Source organism: Thyridium curvatum (genome assembly GCF_004353045.1).
Source record: "Thyridium curvatum strain D216 chromosome Unknown NODE_17_length_530222_cov_84.051745, whole genome shotgun sequence".
NCBI classification, from domain to species: domain Eukaryota; kingdom Fungi; phylum Ascomycota; class Sordariomycetes; order Thyridiales; family Thyridiaceae; genus Thyridium; species Thyridium curvatum.
The window spans coordinates 471,673-492,576 of NW_022156772.1; the positions used below are offsets into that span (position 1 = coordinate 471,673).

Consider the following 20,904-nt stretch of genomic DNA (forward strand, 5'->3'; position numbering starts at 1 on the left):
GAGAGACTGGATCCATATCTCCCAGCGAGGAGTAACTTTCATCCTCTCAACACCGCCTCACCATCATACTCGTGAAGCTCGCCCCTCGTGACCATGGGTGATCGAGTCGAGTTCTACTTGGGCTCTATGTGGTCTCTACGCCCCCAAGGCGTAGACCGCGTCCTGGACGAGCTCGAAGCGGGAAATATAGTGTGTAACCTCAAACAGGGCCGATGGCAGGTAGTATCAGTACCGCTGACCATTTGATTTCATGTAGCCCGGTGCAGGTTACATCTACGATGATGAATCCGGCTGGTTCAGGGTCACCTGCCTGGAGAGCCAAATGGCCAAAGTCCAGGCCATCTTCCGAGAGTGCATGCTCGCCATCGAGAGGGACGTTGACGTCAATGACATTATCCAGCTGGATGGTACCGTCGTCGAGACTCTCGACGAGAACAACGAGTGGATCAGGGCTCTCAAGCGCAACTTGATGCCGCGCAGCCAGGGCCCTGTTGACTACAATGACAACCGAGTACCAGAGGCCTTCAAACAGTTCCAGGTCACGGCCTCGTGGAACAGATTGTACAAGGAGACGGAGAAGGTGACACTCGCAGTGCTTCTCTGCGGCACTGAGGCCAAGGTCTTTCAGGAGGAATCTGGCGTGATGGTCAGGTCGGATGTGTCGGGTAAAATGGTCTTCCTGGGCGGCGACTCGCGAGCCAGGGTGGACGAGGCTGTCGCAAAGCTCGATCTTTTGTTTTCTCAACTGGCAAGTTGTCCTAGCTATGTGCCACGCGAGGTTCTGACTGAACTAACCCTCTGACAGACTGTGCCCTTCCCACCCACAAAGCACTATCTATACGCAGAGTCCTCGAAGGACTATCGCGTCGATGCACGATATGCAGCTCTTATCAACCCCAAGCTGATTGACTGTACCGTGTTCGACTCGTCGACGCTAAGACTCGGTGAACTGTACAAAACCCTGTGCCGCACTGGAACTTGCCTCCGCATCTGCGAGGCGATCCCCTTTATGGAGAGCCGGTCTTCTCTTTTCGGACCGAGAGCTGATGCGGTCTTTGACACCAGCCAGGCGACCCGCCAGAACCAGTGGTTCCGCACCCATACATACCCGGCGAAGGTTGCGGTCATCCGGAACGACCATCTCGGCGTTAGCCAAAAGGCTGAAATTGAGACATGGGTCGAGGGTGTCATGGATGGCGAGCCGACGGCCGACACGATGGCAGAGGGCCCCGATGGCACCTTGGCTCAACAGTCAGGAACACCCTCCAGGGCGAACAGTGTCTTGGGCTCTCAACAAAAGGAAGATGGAAATGTTGCCGAAACTATCTTCAAGACTCAACCAGCTCGCGATGAGCAGGAGCTTCGCCACAAGGCCAATACCCGCAGCTCAACAACAGGCGGCAGTGCGACGGCTCCCGCACAGGACCGACCCGCTGCAGCATCACTGTTCGGTTCTCCGAAGACGCGCAGCACTCAGGACTCCAATGTCTCAACCATCACATCGGGCATGTCAGATCTCTTGACTTTTGACACCCGCGAGATCCTCTCGGCGGAGCCCGCCTCGGGCACATCCCTTCGTGGTGGTGTGCCTACATCGCGATCCGAGCCTCCCGTCAACCAGTCCAAGGAGTCGAATGATCCTGATGCAACCTTTGCCAACAACCTGACGCAAGGACTCCGAGACTTTGCTCAGTACTACCGGACCATACGAGGACGGCTCGAGCTTCGCATAGACCTCGGCCGCATCATCATGACCTCCTTTGTTCCCAGCGGTCTGGCCTGGAACCGTCCCACGGAGTTTAGCAACGGCTGGCATCCTGCCGAGCTTGTCACGCGGCTCAATGGCGGCTGTGTAAGCGCGGCCAATATTACCTTCACCAAGATCCTCTCGTCCTTTGGCAATGACGCAGACTTCATGGCCAACTTGAAGGACGATGCGGGCCAGCCCATGTGGGAGGTGGTCGAGACGCAGATTGTGTACGAGTTCTCGTGCCGGTACACCCATAGCTCCAAGTCTGGCCGGGAGATTTCGAGCCAGTTGTTCATCGTGGACATCGACGGCACGGTGCCCGACCGCTTCACGTACGCGCTGCGACTGGTCAAGAACCGCCTCCCGCCGCTCTGGATCCATTGCCTCCATCGCCACTGGGACGCGCAGGGCATAGCGAGCTTTTCGCCGACGCTGAAGCTGGAGAGCTCCTACGGCCACTTTGCCAAGGCGCTGCTCGACTCGCTGTCGGTCCCGGAGGGCGTGCAGGGACGGCCCTCGTTCGAGATCACGCCCGACAGCCGCCGCCTCGAGGACTCGGCCGGCGGCTTGCACCTCACTACCGTGAGCGGCGCGCGCGTCCGGCACGTGGCGAAGCTGCGCAGCCGCGACGGCCAGAGCTACCTCCGCCTCAGCCAGGTCGAGGAGATGAAGCTGCAGGAGCTGCCTCGCCGCGAGGCTTCTCCTCGTCCTCCTCCTCCTCCCCCCGGCGGCGAGCGCGTCACACTGCGGGCCATACCCCGGGAGGACGACCTCGAGAAGGGCAAGCTCAGCGTCTGGCACGAGGCGTCCATCTCGTCGGTCCGCGGGGACGCCATCCTGGCCGAGAACGAGACGCTGCCCGTCGGCGGCGAGCCGTCGTGGACGGCGGACACGCTGGACGAGCAAGGGGTCTGGCGGGCGCTGTACGGCCCGGCCCTCGCCATGATCAAGAAGATGGACGGCGTGGGCGTGCTGGTCGACAACGGCCAGCGGGCCAAGTATGTGCTGCCGCACGAGCAGCAGCCCGCCGGAGGAGGACTGCGCGCGCAGCGTGCGGCGCAGCATGCGCACCAGCGCCGGGGCGCTTATTGGTGAAGGTGAAGCGGGGGGTGTCGTCGTGTCTGGGCTTTGGACGCGGTGTGCCTCGCTGGAGGTCCCGATTGAGCTCCGGCTGGAGTTGGACAAGTGGTATGGTTGATATCACCGGACGTGGATGGGTCTTTGGGCTTCTTGATGATGAATCCTGGTACCTATGCCTTGGTACCGTTTGTGGTATTTTTGTTGTGTTTTTTTCTACTCTGGTCTGTTCTCGGCAGATGTGCTGTATCACTAAGGGGGAAAGTTTCAGAAGGGGGTATCATCATGTACAGTGAGCGCAGAGTTCTTGATGTTTGTTTTGTCTTGTTTTTCCTGATTTGCATGGCATTTGTTTGCGCTGTCTTATCCATGGACACTCTGTGCAGGCCTTGTAGGCCTGAGCCTAGAAAGTGTATGTCAAGTCTAGAACCTTGAAAGAGAAATTGATGATTCATTCCACTACCGACACTCGCGTGCTAGAGTTGTCATATTTCATGACATTGCCTTTGTAGAAAGCTTTTCCGACAAGTACTCGGTGTATGTGATTTGTATCTGGCTGGCAATCCCATTGGGACTTCTCCCCAGTCACAAATATCAACATTGATCAGTTGAAGAAGCTTTGGTCTAGCTAAAACAGGGAAACAATCGTCAGGGCCAGGACTGGAAAGTGGTGATATATATTTGATATATATTTACAACGGCTGGGACTCGCCTCGGCAGCAGAATGAGACCGAAACTACTATCCCGTGGGCAGTAGGATTTCCTCCACGGACATTGAATGACTGACATGCGCACGACGTGGTTTCCTCTACGGCTGCGTCGTTGCTGCACCTCCTGCGAAACGACACACTGCCCGAGAGCATCCCGTATCACTGTCACGCCGTGGAGATGGACAGAACTACGCATGAACCAAACGAAAAGGCGTCGTCGGGGGCGCACGCACAGAGGGAATGTGCCTGTAAGAAGAAACCACTTTCACGAACGAACAGTCTTCTGTAGGACAAGGTCTCCCTGTTTATCTGTGACAGCATACAATCTAAGGAGAAAGGAAGTGGTGCTGGATTAGAGGGGCCTTGGTACCACAATATCAGAATCTCGAGCTGATACGACGGAATCTCCAATCGAATCCTTTGCACATGTAACTAGAAGAAATGACAGGAATGGAAGAAAAGACCATCATCGGGCGGAGACGGGATGTGTGCTGGGGTGCAACCACTCACGGGTGGTTGGCGAGACGAGACGACTGGAACGGGCCCTGCGCAAATTGCAAATGTCTTGGCAGCTGTTTCGTGCCAAGACTGGATGGTCCCTGCGTTATTCCCGCTTTCGTCGAAAAGATGAGGAATCGTCAGCTCCATCTAATTTTAGCGACGAGGAATGGGCCAGCAAGGAGGCAGCAATAGCGAACAGCGCGGGCCTTCTCTGTTGATCTCGCACTAGAACCATTTTTCTTCCCAAGAGCATTTCGATAGTGTCTCATTGCTCCGCACCAGCGGGCGCATTACGACCACGACAAGTCCGCGTAAGCCATGGCGAGCGGCCGGGCACACCACCACCCTCGTCCCAACCACCCTCCTCTCCGGCTCTCAGGCAGATCATTCACACAAGAAAGGGAACTGCAATACGAATTGCTTGGCCCGAACCTTGGTGGAGGGCTGATCGAATGGCGCAGGGGCGACATGCAACAACACGGCCCGGATGCATTCCCCGCTTGCGTGTATTTGCCGGCCGGTCATAGGATCACATGGATTTGAGCTGCTGGGACAACCGGTTAGGAGCAGATCAAATCAATAAGAAAGGCCTACGGAGTACAGCGCACGTAGCGCACTTCTCTCTCTCAGACGATGTCTTGTAGAAGTCAATAGTGATGGAAAGTAGAGCACTTGACAGCGCTCGCTTCAATGTTGTGGCGTAGAGCCTGGATGTTCTCACTTGAAATGTTGCGAGTTTTCTGATGGGATGGGAAAAGCAAACCGCCACAATCAGCATCCTGGGATGTCAAAAACGCCGCCGACTCCAGCGGCCGGCCTCTTTTTAGTGGGCCACCCTAGCATCACACGCACACACGCTATCTGCTAGAAGTACGAAGTGGACATGATTGACGTCTTCCCTTGTCGCTGTTGCTTGCTGATCAGTCCGGGGTCTTGGGCGACGCCTGATGTTGGGCTTCAAGGATTCCCCATCTCTACGCGAGCCGAGAAAGCACCCTCGCATGTTGTCTGTCATATTTCTCGAAGGGAACTGCGTGATAACATATTGAGAAGAACTATCTCGACGCCCTGATCGGGAGGATTGTTCCAACTGCTTTCAAGCGTAGAATCGAAACCTGGAAGGGCCGACGCTTCAAGGCTGGTGGGTTGGTCCGAAAAGTTTGGAGCAAAGATAGCGTTGCTCCTGCAAGCGCGGACCGCCTAGCGCGACGCTAATCGTGCATCATCTGTTCTGATGATGGTGATGATGATAATGGGTGTCCTTCTTCGTCGACTTTGCTGTCGCGCCGTGCAGGGAAGCGAAAAGAAGGCTGGTATCGATGAGCCAAGAAACATTGTTTATCAATTGAGCGGCGGGAGAGACTGGCGAGCATGCGGCAGCAAAGGTGATTGCGAGTGGCGCGCCTGGCAAGTGTAACCGCCCTCCATTCAGCAGATGTTTCTTTTCTCTCCTGCTCGGCCCTCTTGTGCCGTCCGGCCTGCAAGCGGCGGGCTGGGGTGCGAGGCGAGGAGCAAGAGGAGGAGAGGGAGCACTGATGACGGCCCTGGGACGGCCTGGAGCTACCCCGAAAGCGTTTTAGCACAGGAGCGAGCTCGAGGCCCGACCAATAATTGAGCTTCGTTTTGTTCCAGATTGGAGATTTCCCAACCACCCTGGCTGGCCCTGGTGCATGTGTTTTGGGGGGGGGCAGACCGGGATAGTGACAGTCGGGCCCCGCTAATGCTGGACAGGTGGGTGCCAAGCGTGCTAATCGACTGGCACGCAAAGTACTGTCGCCCGGTCAAAACCGTCGCAAAATGCAGCAGAACAGCGCTGCGGGTACCTACCTTGCCGGCTTGGGTACTGGCCTTGGGCCCACGACGGGGGAAAACAGACCCCCCTGGTCGCCCATGCGACCCCAATCGTCCCATCGTGAGAAACGGCAGAGCTTCCTTCCTTCCACCTGCGTCTTTCCGCCGCCGCCGCCGCCGAGAGAGTGAGACATGCTCCATAGCTCCAAGAGACTCTGTTTTGCCCAGAACGGACAAAGCTTGCCGAATTTGCCTGCGCTGTGCCTGTGCCTGTGCCTGTCGTGCCTGCCCTTTAAACACCACACCACCTACTCCTTCACCCGCTCCCTCACTCACTCCTGCTCTCTGTAAATAACTACCACTTGCCCACCTTCCTCAGATCTAAGAGGGAAAATAAACCAGCCCTCATTTCCGATTCTCAGAAGAGTCAAATTCTTCTGACCTCGACAAACATTTCCACTGCCAGTGCTCTCTCACTCTCCCATCTTCGCGTTTTCGTCATCGCAAATTATCATCATTTCTCCGACGTCTTCCTGAGCCGAGGCCCAAGTAGAATTTTGTCGCAAACTCGATACAGTCTTTCCGACCCTCCCGACTTCATCACATCCGCCAACATGCGCAGCAACATGATGCTCGCCGCCCTCTCGGCGCTGACCCTGGTCGCTGCCCAGAACCAGACCTTCACCATTGACCCCAACCGTGTTGATCTGAGCACTCGAGGTACGCAATCGCTTTTTCGACTCTCCGACTGTTCAAGCAGCATGCGCTAACTGCGATTTCTTGCAAAAAGCTTCCTGGTGCCAGGGCGAGAATGCCGTCTGCAACATCCTCTGCGGCAACAACCCCAAGAGGAACGACTGCGATCCCGTATGTACAGACTGCGTTTGAGACGGCTCTTGTGCCGAGCATATTGGCAAAGATGCGCAATCAGACTAACAAGCCATCTCTCTCCAGAACACGCTAAACTACCTGTGCACCTGTCAAAACGGCACTGCTCCTGGTCTCGACTACTACAGGCAGAGCATGCCTTTCGTAAGTGGCACCGAGACCTCGTCGCACTGACACCAGTAGTGGCCATGGATATCTTTGTCGCGTTGCTAACCCGGAGTCTCCCCGCGCTAGTTCATCTGCAACGAGGCTTTCAAGGAGTGCAACGACGCCAACGTTGGCAATGCCCAGGGCCAGAAGAACTGCACCACCAGCATCGCGGACAAGTGCGGCACGCTCGACCCTGCCAAGGTCGTCGTCAGCTCGTCTTCTAGCTCTTCGGCCACACCCGCCCCGACGCAGACCCAGGCGCAAACCTCCTCGGGCGGCTCTAGCAGCGCCGCTTCCACCTCGAGCTCCAAGGCCGCTGCTCCCACCAACTTCCAGCAGTACGGAAACGGCGCCGCTGCCGTCGCCATGGGCCTGGTTGCCTACATGCTATGATGCGGCAGAGCCAACGCTTTCTCACCGCTGTGAGATCGTGAAAACTCCGACGGCCGGCCTGCTCTGATCCTTGCCTGCGTCTCTTCGTCTCTTGCTGACAAAGGCAGTGCAGGCCGCCACCGGTACTGCCACTTCATTTCTTGTACTCAATTCACGCCAACCCTACATCTTATTTTATACCCGAGACCACTTATCTCGAGCATGTATTTCCCGCTGCGTATCGGACGCAGGGGCAGGTGATAATGGACGATGCATGGACGCGGCTTTTTGACACTGGGAGCGCTTTTGATATGATTGGACGACGACGAGGCTTTGAATGTTATGAGAGCTGATGCATTTGCTTGCCTTGGAGGATACGGGGGATATGAGGAACCTGTAGATGTGTTCGACCAGAGTTTCGGGGGCTGTCCAGATACCCTGAGAATGGGCATTTGGTACTGCATTCCGTGCTTTTGTGCGATGCACCGACCGAGATGCGGAGATACCAATACCAAGCAATTCAAGGACATGTTTGATCCTTACTCAGCCTCTGCTTCCCGTTGACATGGATGCGTCTAAGACGGTTGTGCTTCCTCATGAAACCGCCACTGTCCAGGTCTTATACATGTGCTGGCCCATCGTCGCCTCTAGGCCCGGCAAGGCAGATTTCTCCTATGCACGCGCGCGACAGAATGAGGGGCAGAGTTCGTCCAGGCGGTTCGTGACACCATGAGATCATCGCCACCCCAACATGGAGACGGGCGACGATCAGCCGCACGGCACTCCATGTCGACACCCACCCGCCGACCCCACCACCGCTTAACGATCACGGACCGGCGCGACGCACCCACCTAGCCAGGCAGTTCGTCTCCAGAAGTCTCGACAGTTTAACCAGAGCTGCCAATGACCACAGCCAGGGTCGGGCGCGTGGGCGTTTCGTACACAAGTCTCCCCATTTGATCATCTTCGCACGCATGCATCCCCGCTGTTGTACAATGGTGATGGACACCTCATTCGCACAACAACAGAGGCGGATGCCGCAGCCAGCAGGGCGTGTGCAGCCTCTGCGGAGAGCGACTCCTTCAATTCAGCCCAGTCCATGGCCGCTGGTGCTGCAGATTTCACACCACCAACGATCTGCGTGATTGGTCGGGCTCTGCACCTCCTCATGCAGGACTCGACTGCCTAACTAGCTCTTATTACACACGCCCGCTGCGCAGTCGCTCGCCGCCGTTGCCCACCACCCACCCCCCCTTCCCGTTCCCGAGGCCGCCACTCAGACCTGGCCTGCCCATTTTTTATAACGGTACTCCCTCCTCTCCCTCCTCCCTCTGCCTCTCACAGGACACCGCAGGAGAAAAAAAAACACGCGAACACGATCCATTGGACGGCCTTGATACCTCACCCGCATATCGGCTGGACGGGCGAGTATCCTCCAGCACACATCCCCCCGCGCAGAGCGTCCACTCACAGAGCCACGATCTTCTGGGCACCAATGCGGCTGCTTGCTCGCTGGCCTGCTTCGTCTCCAGTCGCGCCCCCCATCAACCTAGCCCTGGAAAGGGGAAAGGGGAGTGGATTTCAAAAAGTCTCTGCTTGGTTGCCCTTCCTGCGCCTTTAGCTCCGCTCCGGGGTTCGATGTACGCCTTGGCCGGGCGTAGGTAGCAAAAGAGTGCAAGGGGCCCCCAGTGGTGAGCCTCACTGTGATCGTCTCGCCGGGTCTGCTCACTCACTGACTTGCAGTCGAATCGCTTGCATGCAGGATCAATGTTATGCAGCCTGCCTGGGGCGTGACCTGCCTGCCTGCCTGACCCCCCGACCCGGAGAGAACGGTTGAGCGGCTGGCTGGCTGGCTGGCACCTCCAATCTTTGGGTGAATTTTTTTTCTCTTCTTTCTTACGCACCACTTCTTCAGCTTTTGTCTGTGTTTCCTTTCCAGTGTGTGTCTGTGTGTGTGTGTGTGGGAGCGTATGTACTGGCTGTAATGCTCCGCTTCTTTCTCTGATATCCTTTGCCAATGTAGTTTCTACAGTATTTCTTTCTTACCTACATGAGCCGGATACCTTGAAATGGAACGGATACACCCACGGCACTAGGCCGTCAACTCAAACTATGGTCAAGAGAGACGACGCCAGCTCCCGGTCTGGGGGGCGGGACTCATCAGGCTTCCGCCGGAGCCTACCCAGGGTTTCCTTTCTCACCACATTCGCCACGCAGCATCGACCGCAAGAGCTAGCCGACAAGGCGTCTCCCAGTCATCACCATCATGATCATCACCATCAGCAAAATCAGCACCGACATCGGCATCATGGCCACCGCAGCCACAACGAGGCGGCAAAGGAGGCAGAGCTTCGCATCGAAATCAAGGTCCGAGACCTAGATGCTCACCGTCCGGACTTCACATTCGGCGTCCGGCCGGGCGCTTTCATCTCCAAGATCGACTCGGTACTCAGGGACCGGATGAGCAAGAACCCCATTCCGGAAGAGGCCTTGGTCCTCTTCTACAGAGAGGGACGGGAGATCCGGCCCGGCAGCGTGGTCCGCGAGGCAGGGACGATATTCTACCGAGTCCTTAGTGGCTCTGATGACGGCTCGTTAAGGGTACGCTGGCACGGACATGACAAGAGAGGGGATAACCTCGACTCGGAATTTACAAAAGGGCTGGTCCGAGATATTGAACAGGGCATGACGCTACGCGACGTGCGTCGGAAACTCGCCGAGAAATTGGAGGTAGAGGATGCCAGCAGGGTGGCCGTGACGGCCTGGGGAGGAATCCGGCCCGGAGCTCTCGAGGGGGACTCGTGGGAGGTACGCCAGGTCCGGTTATGGCTGTGTCGATGCTTGGACGTGGAAGTCAAACCAAGGGATCGGTATCTCGTCGTCAGGGGCTTGAGGCGAGAGTACCTGTACCACCCGTCATCTTCGAGCAGTTCCCACGCCGTCGTGCGCTTCGTCAAGACATGGATCCACAACCGCCTCCTGACGGGCGTGCACCGGCACGGGTCCACAAAGGTCGACATAAGCAGGCGCGACATTGTACTGGAGCACGACGGAAACACCATGGAGGGCTTCGCCGAGATCCCGTGGGGCTCGACGGTGCAGTTCAGTCTGCGAAACTACGACGCTGCCGAGGCCTTCTCGGACGAGGAGTCCTTCCTGCTGCCGGCGACGGAGACGTGCGCCGTCTGCTGCGACGACAGGCGCATCTCCGAGTTCCCCACCCGCATCACGCCCAAGTGTGCGCACAAGCCGGAGCTGTGCAAGCCGTGCCTGCAGCAGTGGATCGAGTCGAGCCTCGAGGGCGTCGCCTGGGACAGGCTCAAATGCCCAGACTGCCCGGAGCTGCTCGGGTACGAGGACGTCAAGCGCTTCGCGGCCGGCCACGTGTTCGAGCGGTACGACGACCTGGCCACGCGGTCCGCGCTCAAGGACATACGCAACTTCCGCTGGTGCCTCGACGCCAGGTGCACGTCGGGCCAGATCCACGACGGCGCGTGCCCGACCTTCAAGTGCCGCGCCTGCCGGGCCCGGCACTGCGTGGCGCACGGCGTGCCCTGGCACAGCGGCGAGACATGCGACGAGTACGACCGGCGCAACCGGCGGCGGCGCAGGGACGAGCGCCGCTCGGAGCGCGCCGTGCGCGAGATCTCGAAGCGCTGCCCGGCATGCGAGCGCGACGTGCACAAGTACTCCGGGTGCAACCACATCACGTGCGTGTGCGGCCACGAGTGGTGCTACGTCTGCTTCGCGCCCTACCGCACCGTCATGCCGCAGGGCTTCCTGCGCTGCCAGCACAACGCCGGGTGCACGGAGCGCGACATCTTTGCCGACCTCGAGGACATGCCCGGGTTCATGCCGCCTCCTCCCCCGGCGCCGCCCCCGCTGAACGTGCCTGGCAACCGCCACCACCAGAGGCCGATGCACCCGCGGTGGGGAGGGCACTGGGGTGCTGGGATGCCGCCGCCTCCTCCGCCGAGGAGGATGGCCCAGGCAGGTGGTCCGCCGGGGAGACCCGGGTTCGTGGCGGACGATAACCCCTTCCGGCCACTGACGCCGCCGCCCCCGCGGGCTCCTCCTGCGCCACCGGGGTTCGGTGGTCCCGGGCCGCACCGCAGGCCGCCGCGCGTGGAGATCATCGACATCCTTGACGATGACGATGACGACGACGAGCTCGATGGTGGCGATGACCTAGACGACGTTGTGGACGAGACGAGCGACGTCATCGACGACTCGGACGACTCGGACGACTCGGACGACTCGGACGACTCGGACGAGGAGCCAGAGGAAGAGGAGGACGACAGCAGTAGCGGCAGCGGCAGCGACGACTCGGACGGGGAGCCTATAAACCGCAGCAGAGACGGCCGAGGCGGCGGTGGCGACGCGGCGTCCGACTCGGACCTGGACATGATCCCGCCCGCGGCCCCCGCGCCGCCGCGGTTCGCGGGCACGCCGCCCCGCGTTAGGGAGGAGATGAACCGCCGGCGGCAGCAGCAGCAACAGCAGCACGAGCAGGCGCTCAGGGACTTCGCCGCCGAGATGGCGGCCGAGATGCTCGCGGCGCGGGAGCGGGATCGCGACCGCGACCGCGAGAGGACGTTTCTCCGGGAGAGGATGCGGAGGCGGGCGTGGTGAATGAAGCACTTGCTTGTCTGCCTTCCCAGGCCTGATTCGTTATGTGATGAAGATACGGCTTTTGTGTGTTATCTTTTTAATATGTTTGGAATATGGGCCTGCGTTGGGCCAGTTTTGATTCCTTTTTTTTTTTCCCTGGCTGGGTTTCCTGTTGGATTGGATTGGGTTTGGCTTTTTCCACACGTCCGTTCTATTCTGTTATATTTTTTTGTCTCACGGGTTTTCTTGCGTTGCTTTTTCTTCTCTTCAAAGATGGTTAGATTTTACTCGGTCGCCTCATCCACGACGCCGTGGGTACGGGCGACAGCTGCTGCTTTCCCGTTGTATTCTTTTTTTTGCTCCGAGTACCCTATGACCTTGCTTCTGACTTTTTCCGTTGGTTAGAGAGATCTCGGTCCATGGATACGGAGGACCTGTCTCTCTGACTGTGCCTGGCGCGGCGCCGTGATGAGATTGTTTTGTTAATAAGACACGAAGGGATATGACACGTTATGTATTTATGACCACGCTCGCTCAACTCTGAGCCGGGCAGATACGATGAAACGCCCACAGATTAACGAAGGGTTTCCAGCACTAATGAGATTTCAATATGTTTTTATTCTTTATATACAGAGCATGATCCGTTCTCATCATCTCTCTGTACTTTTCTTCTCGTGAGCGGCAAAAGAGAGTCTTCCTTCAAGACACCAAGCCAAGTAAGTAAACGGCCCCTGAAAGTCCCGTCCCGTCCCGTCCATGACAGGAATATATATAGTTGTGCATCTATCTATCGCCCACACCGTTTCTCCCACCGTTCAAAAAACAACCTCAGCGGCAAAACCGGCACAGCCCCCTAACCCGCCGGTACACCATAGCGTCGTTCCTCCGACACGCGCCGCACGCGACCCGTGGAGCCCCACCGCCGCCGCCGCCGCCGCCGCCGCCAGCACCGGCGAAGCAGCGCCAGCCCCGGACGATCGCCCGCCGGGCCCGGCTGACCGCCGTCTTCCACCTCGCCTCCTGACACGTCCTGCGCTCCGTCGTCTTCCACGAGTCGCCGCACCGGCCGCAGACGGCGTTGACGGACTCGAGGTGGCACATTCTTGGCTTGTGGTCTCTGTTCTCTCTCTCTCTCTGCACAAAAATGGGGGGAATGAGCAAGAGAGTAAGAAGTAAAAAAGGGGCGTTCGTGACATGCACTCGTGTTTATTGGGAATGATACCGGCTTTATATATTTCTAGATTCTACGATGTCGTCAATTTAAAGACCGCCACGTGAGCAGAATGCTTTGTTTGGAGCATTTTAGTGTTATTTCCTTTGATGCGTTGATGAAAGGAAATGCCTTGCGAGCTTGCGAGGACAAAGACGCGAACTTCAATTGTATTTATTAGTGGCGGACGAAGCCACGCCGCGACAACACGCGATCTTGAACTCAAATACCTAGACATATCCAAGTCAATATCATAAATTTGACCTTCAAACATTGGATAAACACACTTGAATTTTTGACCTAAGTACCTGTTGTATGTCTACTGCCAGAGCGACCATCTCTAGATGCTGAGAACGGCCCATGAACCTGAGAAATAACAGACGGTGGAAAGAATTCTAACAGGCAGATGCCTTTCTAGAGTAAGTAGTAGTAAATAAAAATCGCCCTTTTTTTGAATTCCGAATCGTACCAGTCCGCGCCGTGAAAACCAAATATCCGTTGCCATAATGAAAAGAACAGTTTAACACACACACATAAAGCTTAAGCGGGTTGGTTCGAGGAGCCGCTGCTGGCCGAGGGCTCACTCTTTGACTGAAGGCGACGAGAATACCGAGGGCGTCTCCATCTAACCTTGTCCGACTTGCCCTTGGATTTGCTGCCGGTGCGAGACGCCTCTGCCGCCCGCTTGTTTGTTGCCGCTTCGGCGTCTTGCACGGGTTCAGCCTTGACCGTGGGCTGGTTCTCTTTCTGGTCTTTTTGTACCTTCTGCGCCTCGACGGGAACGTTGGATGGCTCCGCTTCAGGACAGGGTGTTTCATTCTCGATAGGCGAGGCTAGCTGCGTCACCTCGTTCTCGGTTTGACAAGGCGCCTCATCGAAGCTGGGAAGAAGTCCTCGCTTCTGGGCCCTATCTCCCGTTTTAGTCGCTGGAGTGCCCGCAGCAGCATACGTCCGAGGTGTAAAAGTTGGAGCGTCGGGATTCAGATAGGAGCCCTGTGTGATGTTAACAGATGGCCAGTGGAATGACAGATATTACAACGCATACCTCTTTGTGGTGGCCACGGACATGCTAGGTCTGGTCTTGGTCCTCTGTCTCCTCGGTATCACTCTTTTTGGCTTCCCTTGACGAGTTGACCTTGGCCAGCTCCTCATCTGCGGCCGCTGGTGCCACGTCGATGAGAAGATCTGATAAGCCAGTGCTACCATCACCGTCAGTGTCTTCGCTGTTTTGCTTGGTCTTGGCCTGGATTTGTTTCGACCACAGAGTGGCATATCGGCCGCCTCTGCGGAGCAGTTCGTCGTGGCTTCCCTGCTCGACGAGCTCACCGCCTGCAATTACCATGATGCAGTCGGCATTGATGACGGTGGACAAGCGGTGACTGCCAACGCTTGTCAGTAACGACATGTCGTATGGAGGCAGGAAACGGGAACTACTTACGCTACGACAAAAGTCGTGCGACCGCGGCACAAGGCCTTCAGGCCGTCCTGAATCTTCTCCTCCGTCTCGGTATCGACAGCACTAGTGGCTTCATCCAGCAAGACGATGGAGGGATTCTTGAGAATGGCTCGAGCTATGGCCATGCGCTGTAGCTCGCCGCCAGAGATCTTGACTCCACGCTCGCCTATCCTCGTGTCGTAGCCTATCAAGTCGCGTCAGTACATGCTATTACCTCAAGCCAAGGCCCTGAGCCGCTCACCGTCGGTGAAACCCAATATTTGCTCATGAATACAAGCTGCCTCGCATGCTCGGTGTACCTCGTCTTCGGATGCTGATAACCTGGCATAGCGTATATTGTTCATGATGGTGTCGTCGAAAAGAATGGGTGCTTGTGGCACAATACCGATGTGGGATCGAAGACTGTCAGTTGTTAGCGCGCTTCCCATCGCTAGACACCTCGGGGGTTTGTTACCTATTGACGTTGACCTCTCGGATATCCTGGCCGTCAATCTCGACAGAGCCCTCTGTCACGTCATAAAACCGATCTAGGAGCTTCAAGATGGTCGATTTGCCAGCCCCGGTTGGTCCGACGAGAGCGACTGTCGTGCCGGGAGAGACCGAAAAGTCGATGTCTTTGAGAATAGCCTTCTTGTCATCGTAGGAGAAGTGAACATTGCTGAACTTTACGTGTCCGGCAACGAGACGGAGAGGCTCTGCACCCGTCTTGTTGACAATACTTGGTTTGGTGGTGAGAATCTCGAGGAGCTTCTCCGCATGGATCAAATTAGAGGACAGGTTCTTGCCCAGTCGGGCAAAGAAGCTCAAGGGCGCCACGAGCTGAGCCCAGTAGGTAAGGAGCATGATGAATTGGCCGGGCGTGGCCTGCCCAGTCGACACTTGATAGACAGCTAAGAAAGCGCCGGCCAAGAGCCCCAAAAACAGGACCAGACACTGGGCTGCGTAGGACAAAAGGTAGCCGATCAAGACGGCTTGCGACCTGGCGATTCTGGTGCCGACAGCGTTAGAGTATCGATTTTCCTCGTAGCCAATCTGGTTGAAAGATGCAACTGTGGACCACCCCTGGATACCGGCCTGGCGGACGTAGTGCTCCTCGAAATACGCCGCAACTTCGCTCTTTCGGCTCTCCTTGAGCCCCTCGAGCATGCGGGTCGCGATAAAGAGAAAGACTATCGCCGTCGTTAGAGTGATGAGACCTTCGTATGGCCCAAAGGTGGCCGACAGGTAGACAAAGGCGATGCCGAGGTCAACCAGCATGGGCAAGGCCTGGAAGCAAATGGATTCAAGCAGATTGGAGACGTTTTGGCCAGACTGAATAGCCATCATGACATCCGAGGAGCTCTTGGTATCGTGAAAGTCCGACGACAGGTTGAGTACGTGAGAGTATGCCGCGGTGCTGATGGCGCCAAACGAGTAGTACTCGACGGGGACCCAGAGCCATTGCTGCAAGAGAAGAATACCAGCCTCGGAGGCGGCGAGCTTTAGGATGATGAGAATGAGGACCTGGGTCCAGGGATTCTGAGAACTCCGCTCATCCAGGCTATCGGTAACGATACCGAGCTGTCGAGGAATCAAGACATGAAGCAAATTGTTGAGAAGCAAGCACACACCGACCAGTACCGCCCTGAGCTGCAAAATTCGGTTGTTGACTGGCCAAAGGTACGGGAGGAAGATCTGCTCCTGGTTAGGAGTTGTTCGTCTCGTATGACGATGAGGTCATGCCACTTACCTGAAAGCTCTTGAGGTAGTTCAACCAGTTACCTTGCTCCTTGAGGCGCTGGTCGAGCTTCTCCTTTGCCTCTCGCTGGCGCCGCTCCCATGGCGATTCTGGGGTGTCTGATGATGCCTGGCTAGAGTTGGCGCCAGTCGAGCCGTACCCAGAGTCTTGGCTGGCTTGTTGGCCGTCTCTCGTGTGTCCATGGACGCGGTCGTCCTTTGGCAGGAGTGGCTGCTCTTCAGCATCCCTCCCTCGGGTACGGGAAAGATGGTTCGCTCCAACGGAGAGTAGAAGAACCAGTGAGAAGCAAAGGCAGCGATTGATCACCGCGACGAGATCAATCACCTCGGCGACAGTGCCAAGCGGGCGGCTATGGTAGACGCACCGCAAAATCTCTTGGGCCAATTCAAAGACCAGCCCCAAGGAGAAGGAGCCGATGTAGGGATACCAGACGGGGTTCTTGGTCCTGGTGAGAGCAGCGAGCTGAACGCCAAAGACCAGAATACACGAGAGAAGGCCGACAATGGCGTCTTGAGGCGCCAAGATCCCGTGGGCGACAAAGGCAGTGTAGAGTAGTGCGCCAAGCTGGCAGAAGTAGGTCAGAATGGCGGCGCCGGTCAAGATCTGAATGGGCTTTCGTGGCACAAGGCCCGGACCGGAATGCTGGGTTTGGAGGGTGCAGATAGCCAGCGAGGTTGCAAGCAGCCAATACAAAAAGATGGCCGTCGGATAGATGTAGTGCATTATGGGCAATACTACTGCCAGTACAGGACGGCCATCGGCAGGCGAGTCCGCATCCAGAGATGCCAGATCTCGAGACATGGTGGTGATCGTTTGTCTAGAGGGCCTCTTGGGCTCGGCTTGGCTTGGAATGAGGAAAAGAGACTGCTACAGAGAGGGCCCTATGGGTGGAAGGATTCGTGGCAGCAAGCTACAAAAGCGAGTCGAGGGCGGAGTAGAGTCAAGATTATGGCGAGGAATCACAGTCTGGCGGCGATCCCTGAAAGAGGTAGGTTTGGCCGACGACGGTGAAGAAGGGTGAAGAAGGGTGAAGAAGGGTGATGCACGATGCTTGCTGTGTGACGCTGGTTAGCAAGCTGTGCAACTGCCAAATTGGCAAGTCTTCCTCCAAGCAGATTTCTTCGAGAGTCTCGGCCCGGGTTGGAAGGCAGCAGGGGGGGTGGGAGCCACGCGCCAGCTGAGGATCAGATAGAGTGGTTGAAGACACAATGACGATGTTGTCTGTTGTCCCTGCAGCCCAGAGAGAAGAAATGAAGCAGAGGAAAAGAGGTCCGGTCCGCCACTGCTGCTGAGGCAAGAAGGAATAAGTAGTCCAGCAGGAGGTACTGGGCTGGAGTAGGTTCGTTCCTGCCTACCCAGTGATTCCTCTCCTTTTTGTCGTGGAAGCCTGGCAGGAGGGTTGAGACAGAGACCAGAACCAACGTCACGTCCGCCCGGGATGCGGGATCGACCTCAAGAATGTGGTGGCTTTGTCGCTTGTTGCCGGGTCTGAGCCTCCCAACCATGCGCGCACAATAGTTCACACCCTGAGTGCTGTCACCCTGTGACCAGAACAGGTACTGGCCCTCAATTGATGGTCGATGTCGTGAGAGACGGAGAGAAGGAGTGGAAAAGTGAGAGCAGAGGCAGGCGGAGAAAACAATTGGTCAGCGCAGATATGAACGTGCGCTGAGTCTGCCTATGCCTACGATGAAAACGGCAGCTGCGACGGATGATGGATGACGAATGACGAATGACGGCAGCGGGTTTGCTTCCAAACAGCTCCGGTCAACAGGTGAGTCACTCGACGGGCATGCTGGGCTCTCCAACTCACCACTTGCGTGCATCCGATCAAGAGGTAATTTGGCGCCAGAAGGTCTCTTGACGAGCGGCCCTTCGATATCACTCCCGTTGTGTGGCGTTCTTCAAGGGCGCGAATGTTGGTGTCACAGTGGCGTGTGATTGACGGAGGTGTGCAGTAGTCGGGACGCCCGGTACCGTGGCCCAAGTCACCTTCAATGTTGGGTACGTGTATGCAAAGTCTGCTAGTTTTCCGCTTCCAACGACAAACAATCCAATTGTTGTCTCAGCGGCCACGGAAACGAAGAGCCAGAGAGGCTGGAGAAGCTGGAGAAGCTGCGGACACCAACCACCCACCTTGGCCGGGCCACGAGCCAGTCGACCAGGACCCCAACGGCCGGGCCAACATTCTGGAACGCCCACGCTCGTTCCGTGGTTACAGTCGAGGGGGAAATGTGCCTTGTATCCCTTAGTAAAGGGGTTGCTTGGCAAGGATCGGCCGTCCAGTCGGAGCCTCATCGGGTGTCTGCACGCGATGGAACCGGCAGCAATGGGCGGCGCCTGCAGGAGCGGCCTCTCAGCTTACCGCCAAGGCGTGGACCAGGACCCAAGGGACCGGGAGTGAACCCCAGTGGATGCCACGCATGCTGATGTGACCAACACTTCCTGACGCTTCGTCTAATCCCGATTACTCAAGCACCGCATGCCCTCCGCGCTAAGGCTGATGCTGCCTTGAACAGAGCAGCAGACGGCAGGGCGAGGCTGCTGCCTCAGAGCTGAGTCGATGGGCGCGACATCAGATCTCACTCCCAGCAGATGACCGATGACTTGTCAGCCAGGACACACACACACGCACGCACGCACGCACACACTCACACCCACACATCTCAAACCAGGAACCAAAAAAAATTGCGAGAGGGCGGGCGGATGGAACGAAAAAAGAAAAAAAAATACGATTGTGGGTAGCTGCATCGTCCAGGGCCCATTCAGCGGTGTGAAGATTGGTTACCTGGCATGGGATCACGCGGTCCATTTTGTGAACCCCTGCCGGGCTCCTGCATCTGGACCCCGGGTCACCGAGTCGTCACCAACCCACCCACCTTCCGACATCCCGCGAAACCAAACAGCTGGCCCCCGGGTGGTTGCACCTGCTTGTCTAGGCATGGGACAAACTGGTCCTCACCCCCACGGGCCGACGCCGGGGATGCTGGGATTCGGTAAAGCTCACCGGCTAGCCCAGCAGAGGTGTAAAACCAGGCGCAAAGTAGGTACCCGAGCGCAAACCGGCCCAAGTACTTCACCGCCTTCGCCGGAGAAGTGGGTGGCCTTCACAGGCCCCGTGCATGTCCTCAAACCTTGGTCGAGGAAGAAATCCAGGTCGAGCCCCGTCTATGTGTGTCGATCTGCTGTCGGTTTGTAAGGAAGAGATTTACAAGGTATCGCAACATACACGGTGATACGTTACTCGGACCACTTCTTGACTCCAACAAGCATCGGAGATCTAATGCACTTTTGTGATTCCGGCTCATGTGCACCGCGGATGCACGTTGTAGCAAGTTGCACATGCAGTTTGTGAGAGACAGGCGTGCAAACCTGGGATATCCCTGTCTTGGACAGCCCTGTTTAAATGTCTCCTACCATTGGTACAGATTGGCGATTCCCGACATCTCTGCCCGCGTCCTGCAATATATGCTGTGACCCTCCCGTTTAGGAAAATACGGCCCTAAAATACCTTGGTAGCTTATCATACAAATTCGGTACATTTGATGTATACGCGACCAGAGAAGACTAGGTAGCTCTGACAAAAGGCTGGTCGATAACCTTTACTTCTCATTTCGTGGGAGGTTTGGGGTAAGCCACGTCGTCCTCGCCAACACCACAAGGTGAAGGGTTGGCTGCACCGTGTCGTACGTAGCCTTGGCGATTTTCATGACTAAATAAATATTCAAAACCTCAAAGAGGGTGTTCAGTTGCACTCTGGAAGCAAAGTCAGTGGCAAGCATGAAGTCCGCCCATGAGCCACCGATATGGGACCCCGGGACAGCGGACAACTCTTGGCTCATCTGAGTCTCATTCAAGTAAGAATTCCGGAGACCCGTTTAAGGGATTGGATTATATATATGGCTTCCGAGCCTTGCCGTTGACGGTCAATGTCATCCAAGAATGCAGACGAAAAGACTCACTATTCAGAAAGACCCTACGGCACCCGTATAACTCCATCTTCGTTATTGAGCACCACCTCAGTATATATATACTACTGTAGAATACTAGCCTTCCAGTGATTTTCGACTTCATATACCTCACATATTATGATACTTCATTACAAGTTGAGAGATGATTCGATAACACTGAGAAACTATTTGAATTTCTCGTGAGTGGCGTGCGTTGGCCAGCCCAGACTAGAGGGAGGGAGAAAACAACGAAACCCCCAGGCTCTTCCTATCCATCAGCACCCTCCCAGAGACAAGCGTGGTCGAAGAAAAACAAACATGCAAAGCAAAATCTCTCACGCCAAGGCTGCCCAACTATATAAAGTATCACTGCCTTCACTGAACATACCAATACCTTCCCCTAAATACATGTAGTGCCTTTCTATATAGTTGCAGGTAGACATAGGAGAAATGCCTAGTAAGCTCAACCTTACTAATAAGTAGTAGAAGCTTATAGAAACCATCCTTCTACAACCAGCCCCTTACCTATATCTCTAGGATACAGGATAGACTCAGTATTAATATCAGGGATAGGACAAGTTAGAAAGCCTTAAAGAGTGCATAGCCATCTCTAGTACTAGAAAGTATAATAATATTCTGCATTCTACTAAGAGTAAGTCTCTACTAACCATACAGGTAAGGATAGTGCCGAAACTTAATT

At 56.2% G+C, this 20,904-nt stretch overlaps 5 protein-coding genes across 5 annotated transcripts; 4 read left to right on the forward strand and 1 right to left on the reverse strand.

Annotated features, from left to right (window-relative positions):
• Nucleotides 1-93: 93 nt before the first annotated feature.
• Nucleotides 94-2,845, forward strand: E0L32_003866 (uncharacterized protein; the record flags this gene model as incomplete). The annotated part of the gene is made up of 3 exons (XM_031138212.1): nt 94-189; nt 257-766; nt 806-2,845. The coding sequence occupies 3 exons, from the start codon at nt 94-96 to the stop codon at nt 2,843-2,845; spliced, it is 2,646 nt and encodes an 881-aa protein (XP_030998283.1).
• Nucleotides 2,846-6,443: 3,598 nt separating this feature from the next.
• E0L32_003867 (uncharacterized protein) lies at nt 6,444-7,260 on the forward strand (the record flags this gene model as incomplete). The annotated part of the gene is made up of 4 exons (XM_031138213.1): nt 6,444-6,549; nt 6,620-6,696; nt 6,784-6,861; nt 6,952-7,260. 4 exons carry the CDS (start codon nt 6,444-6,446, stop codon nt 7,258-7,260), a joined length of 570 nt encoding a protein of 189 aa, XP_030998284.1.
• Nucleotides 7,261-9,351: 2,091 nt separating this feature from the next.
• E0L32_003868 (uncharacterized protein) lies at nt 9,352-11,871 on the forward strand (the record flags this gene model as incomplete). Its single annotated transcript, XM_031138214.1, has 1 exon — nt 9,352-11,871. One exon carries the CDS (start codon nt 9,352-9,354, stop codon nt 11,869-11,871), a length of 2,520 nt encoding a protein of 839 aa, XP_030998285.1.
• Nucleotides 11,872-12,606: 735 nt separating this feature from the next.
• E0L32_003869 (uncharacterized protein) lies at nt 12,607-13,026 on the forward strand (the record flags this gene model as incomplete). Its single annotated transcript, XM_031138216.1, has 1 exon — nt 12,607-13,026. The coding sequence occupies one exon, from the start codon at nt 12,607-12,609 to the stop codon at nt 13,024-13,026; it is 420 nt and encodes a 139-aa protein (XP_030998286.1).
• Nucleotides 13,027-13,600: 574 nt separating this feature from the next.
• E0L32_003870 (uncharacterized protein) lies at nt 13,601-17,055 on the reverse strand (the record flags this gene model as incomplete). The annotated part of the gene is made up of 6 exons (XM_031138217.1): nt 13,601-14,053; nt 14,196-14,439; nt 14,499-14,700; nt 14,758-14,918; nt 14,971-16,196; nt 16,246-17,055. The coding sequence occupies 6 exons, from the start codon at nt 17,053-17,055 to the stop codon at nt 13,601-13,603; spliced, it is 3,096 nt and encodes a 1,031-aa protein (XP_030998287.1).
• Nucleotides 17,056-20,904: the final 3,849 nt, after the last annotated feature.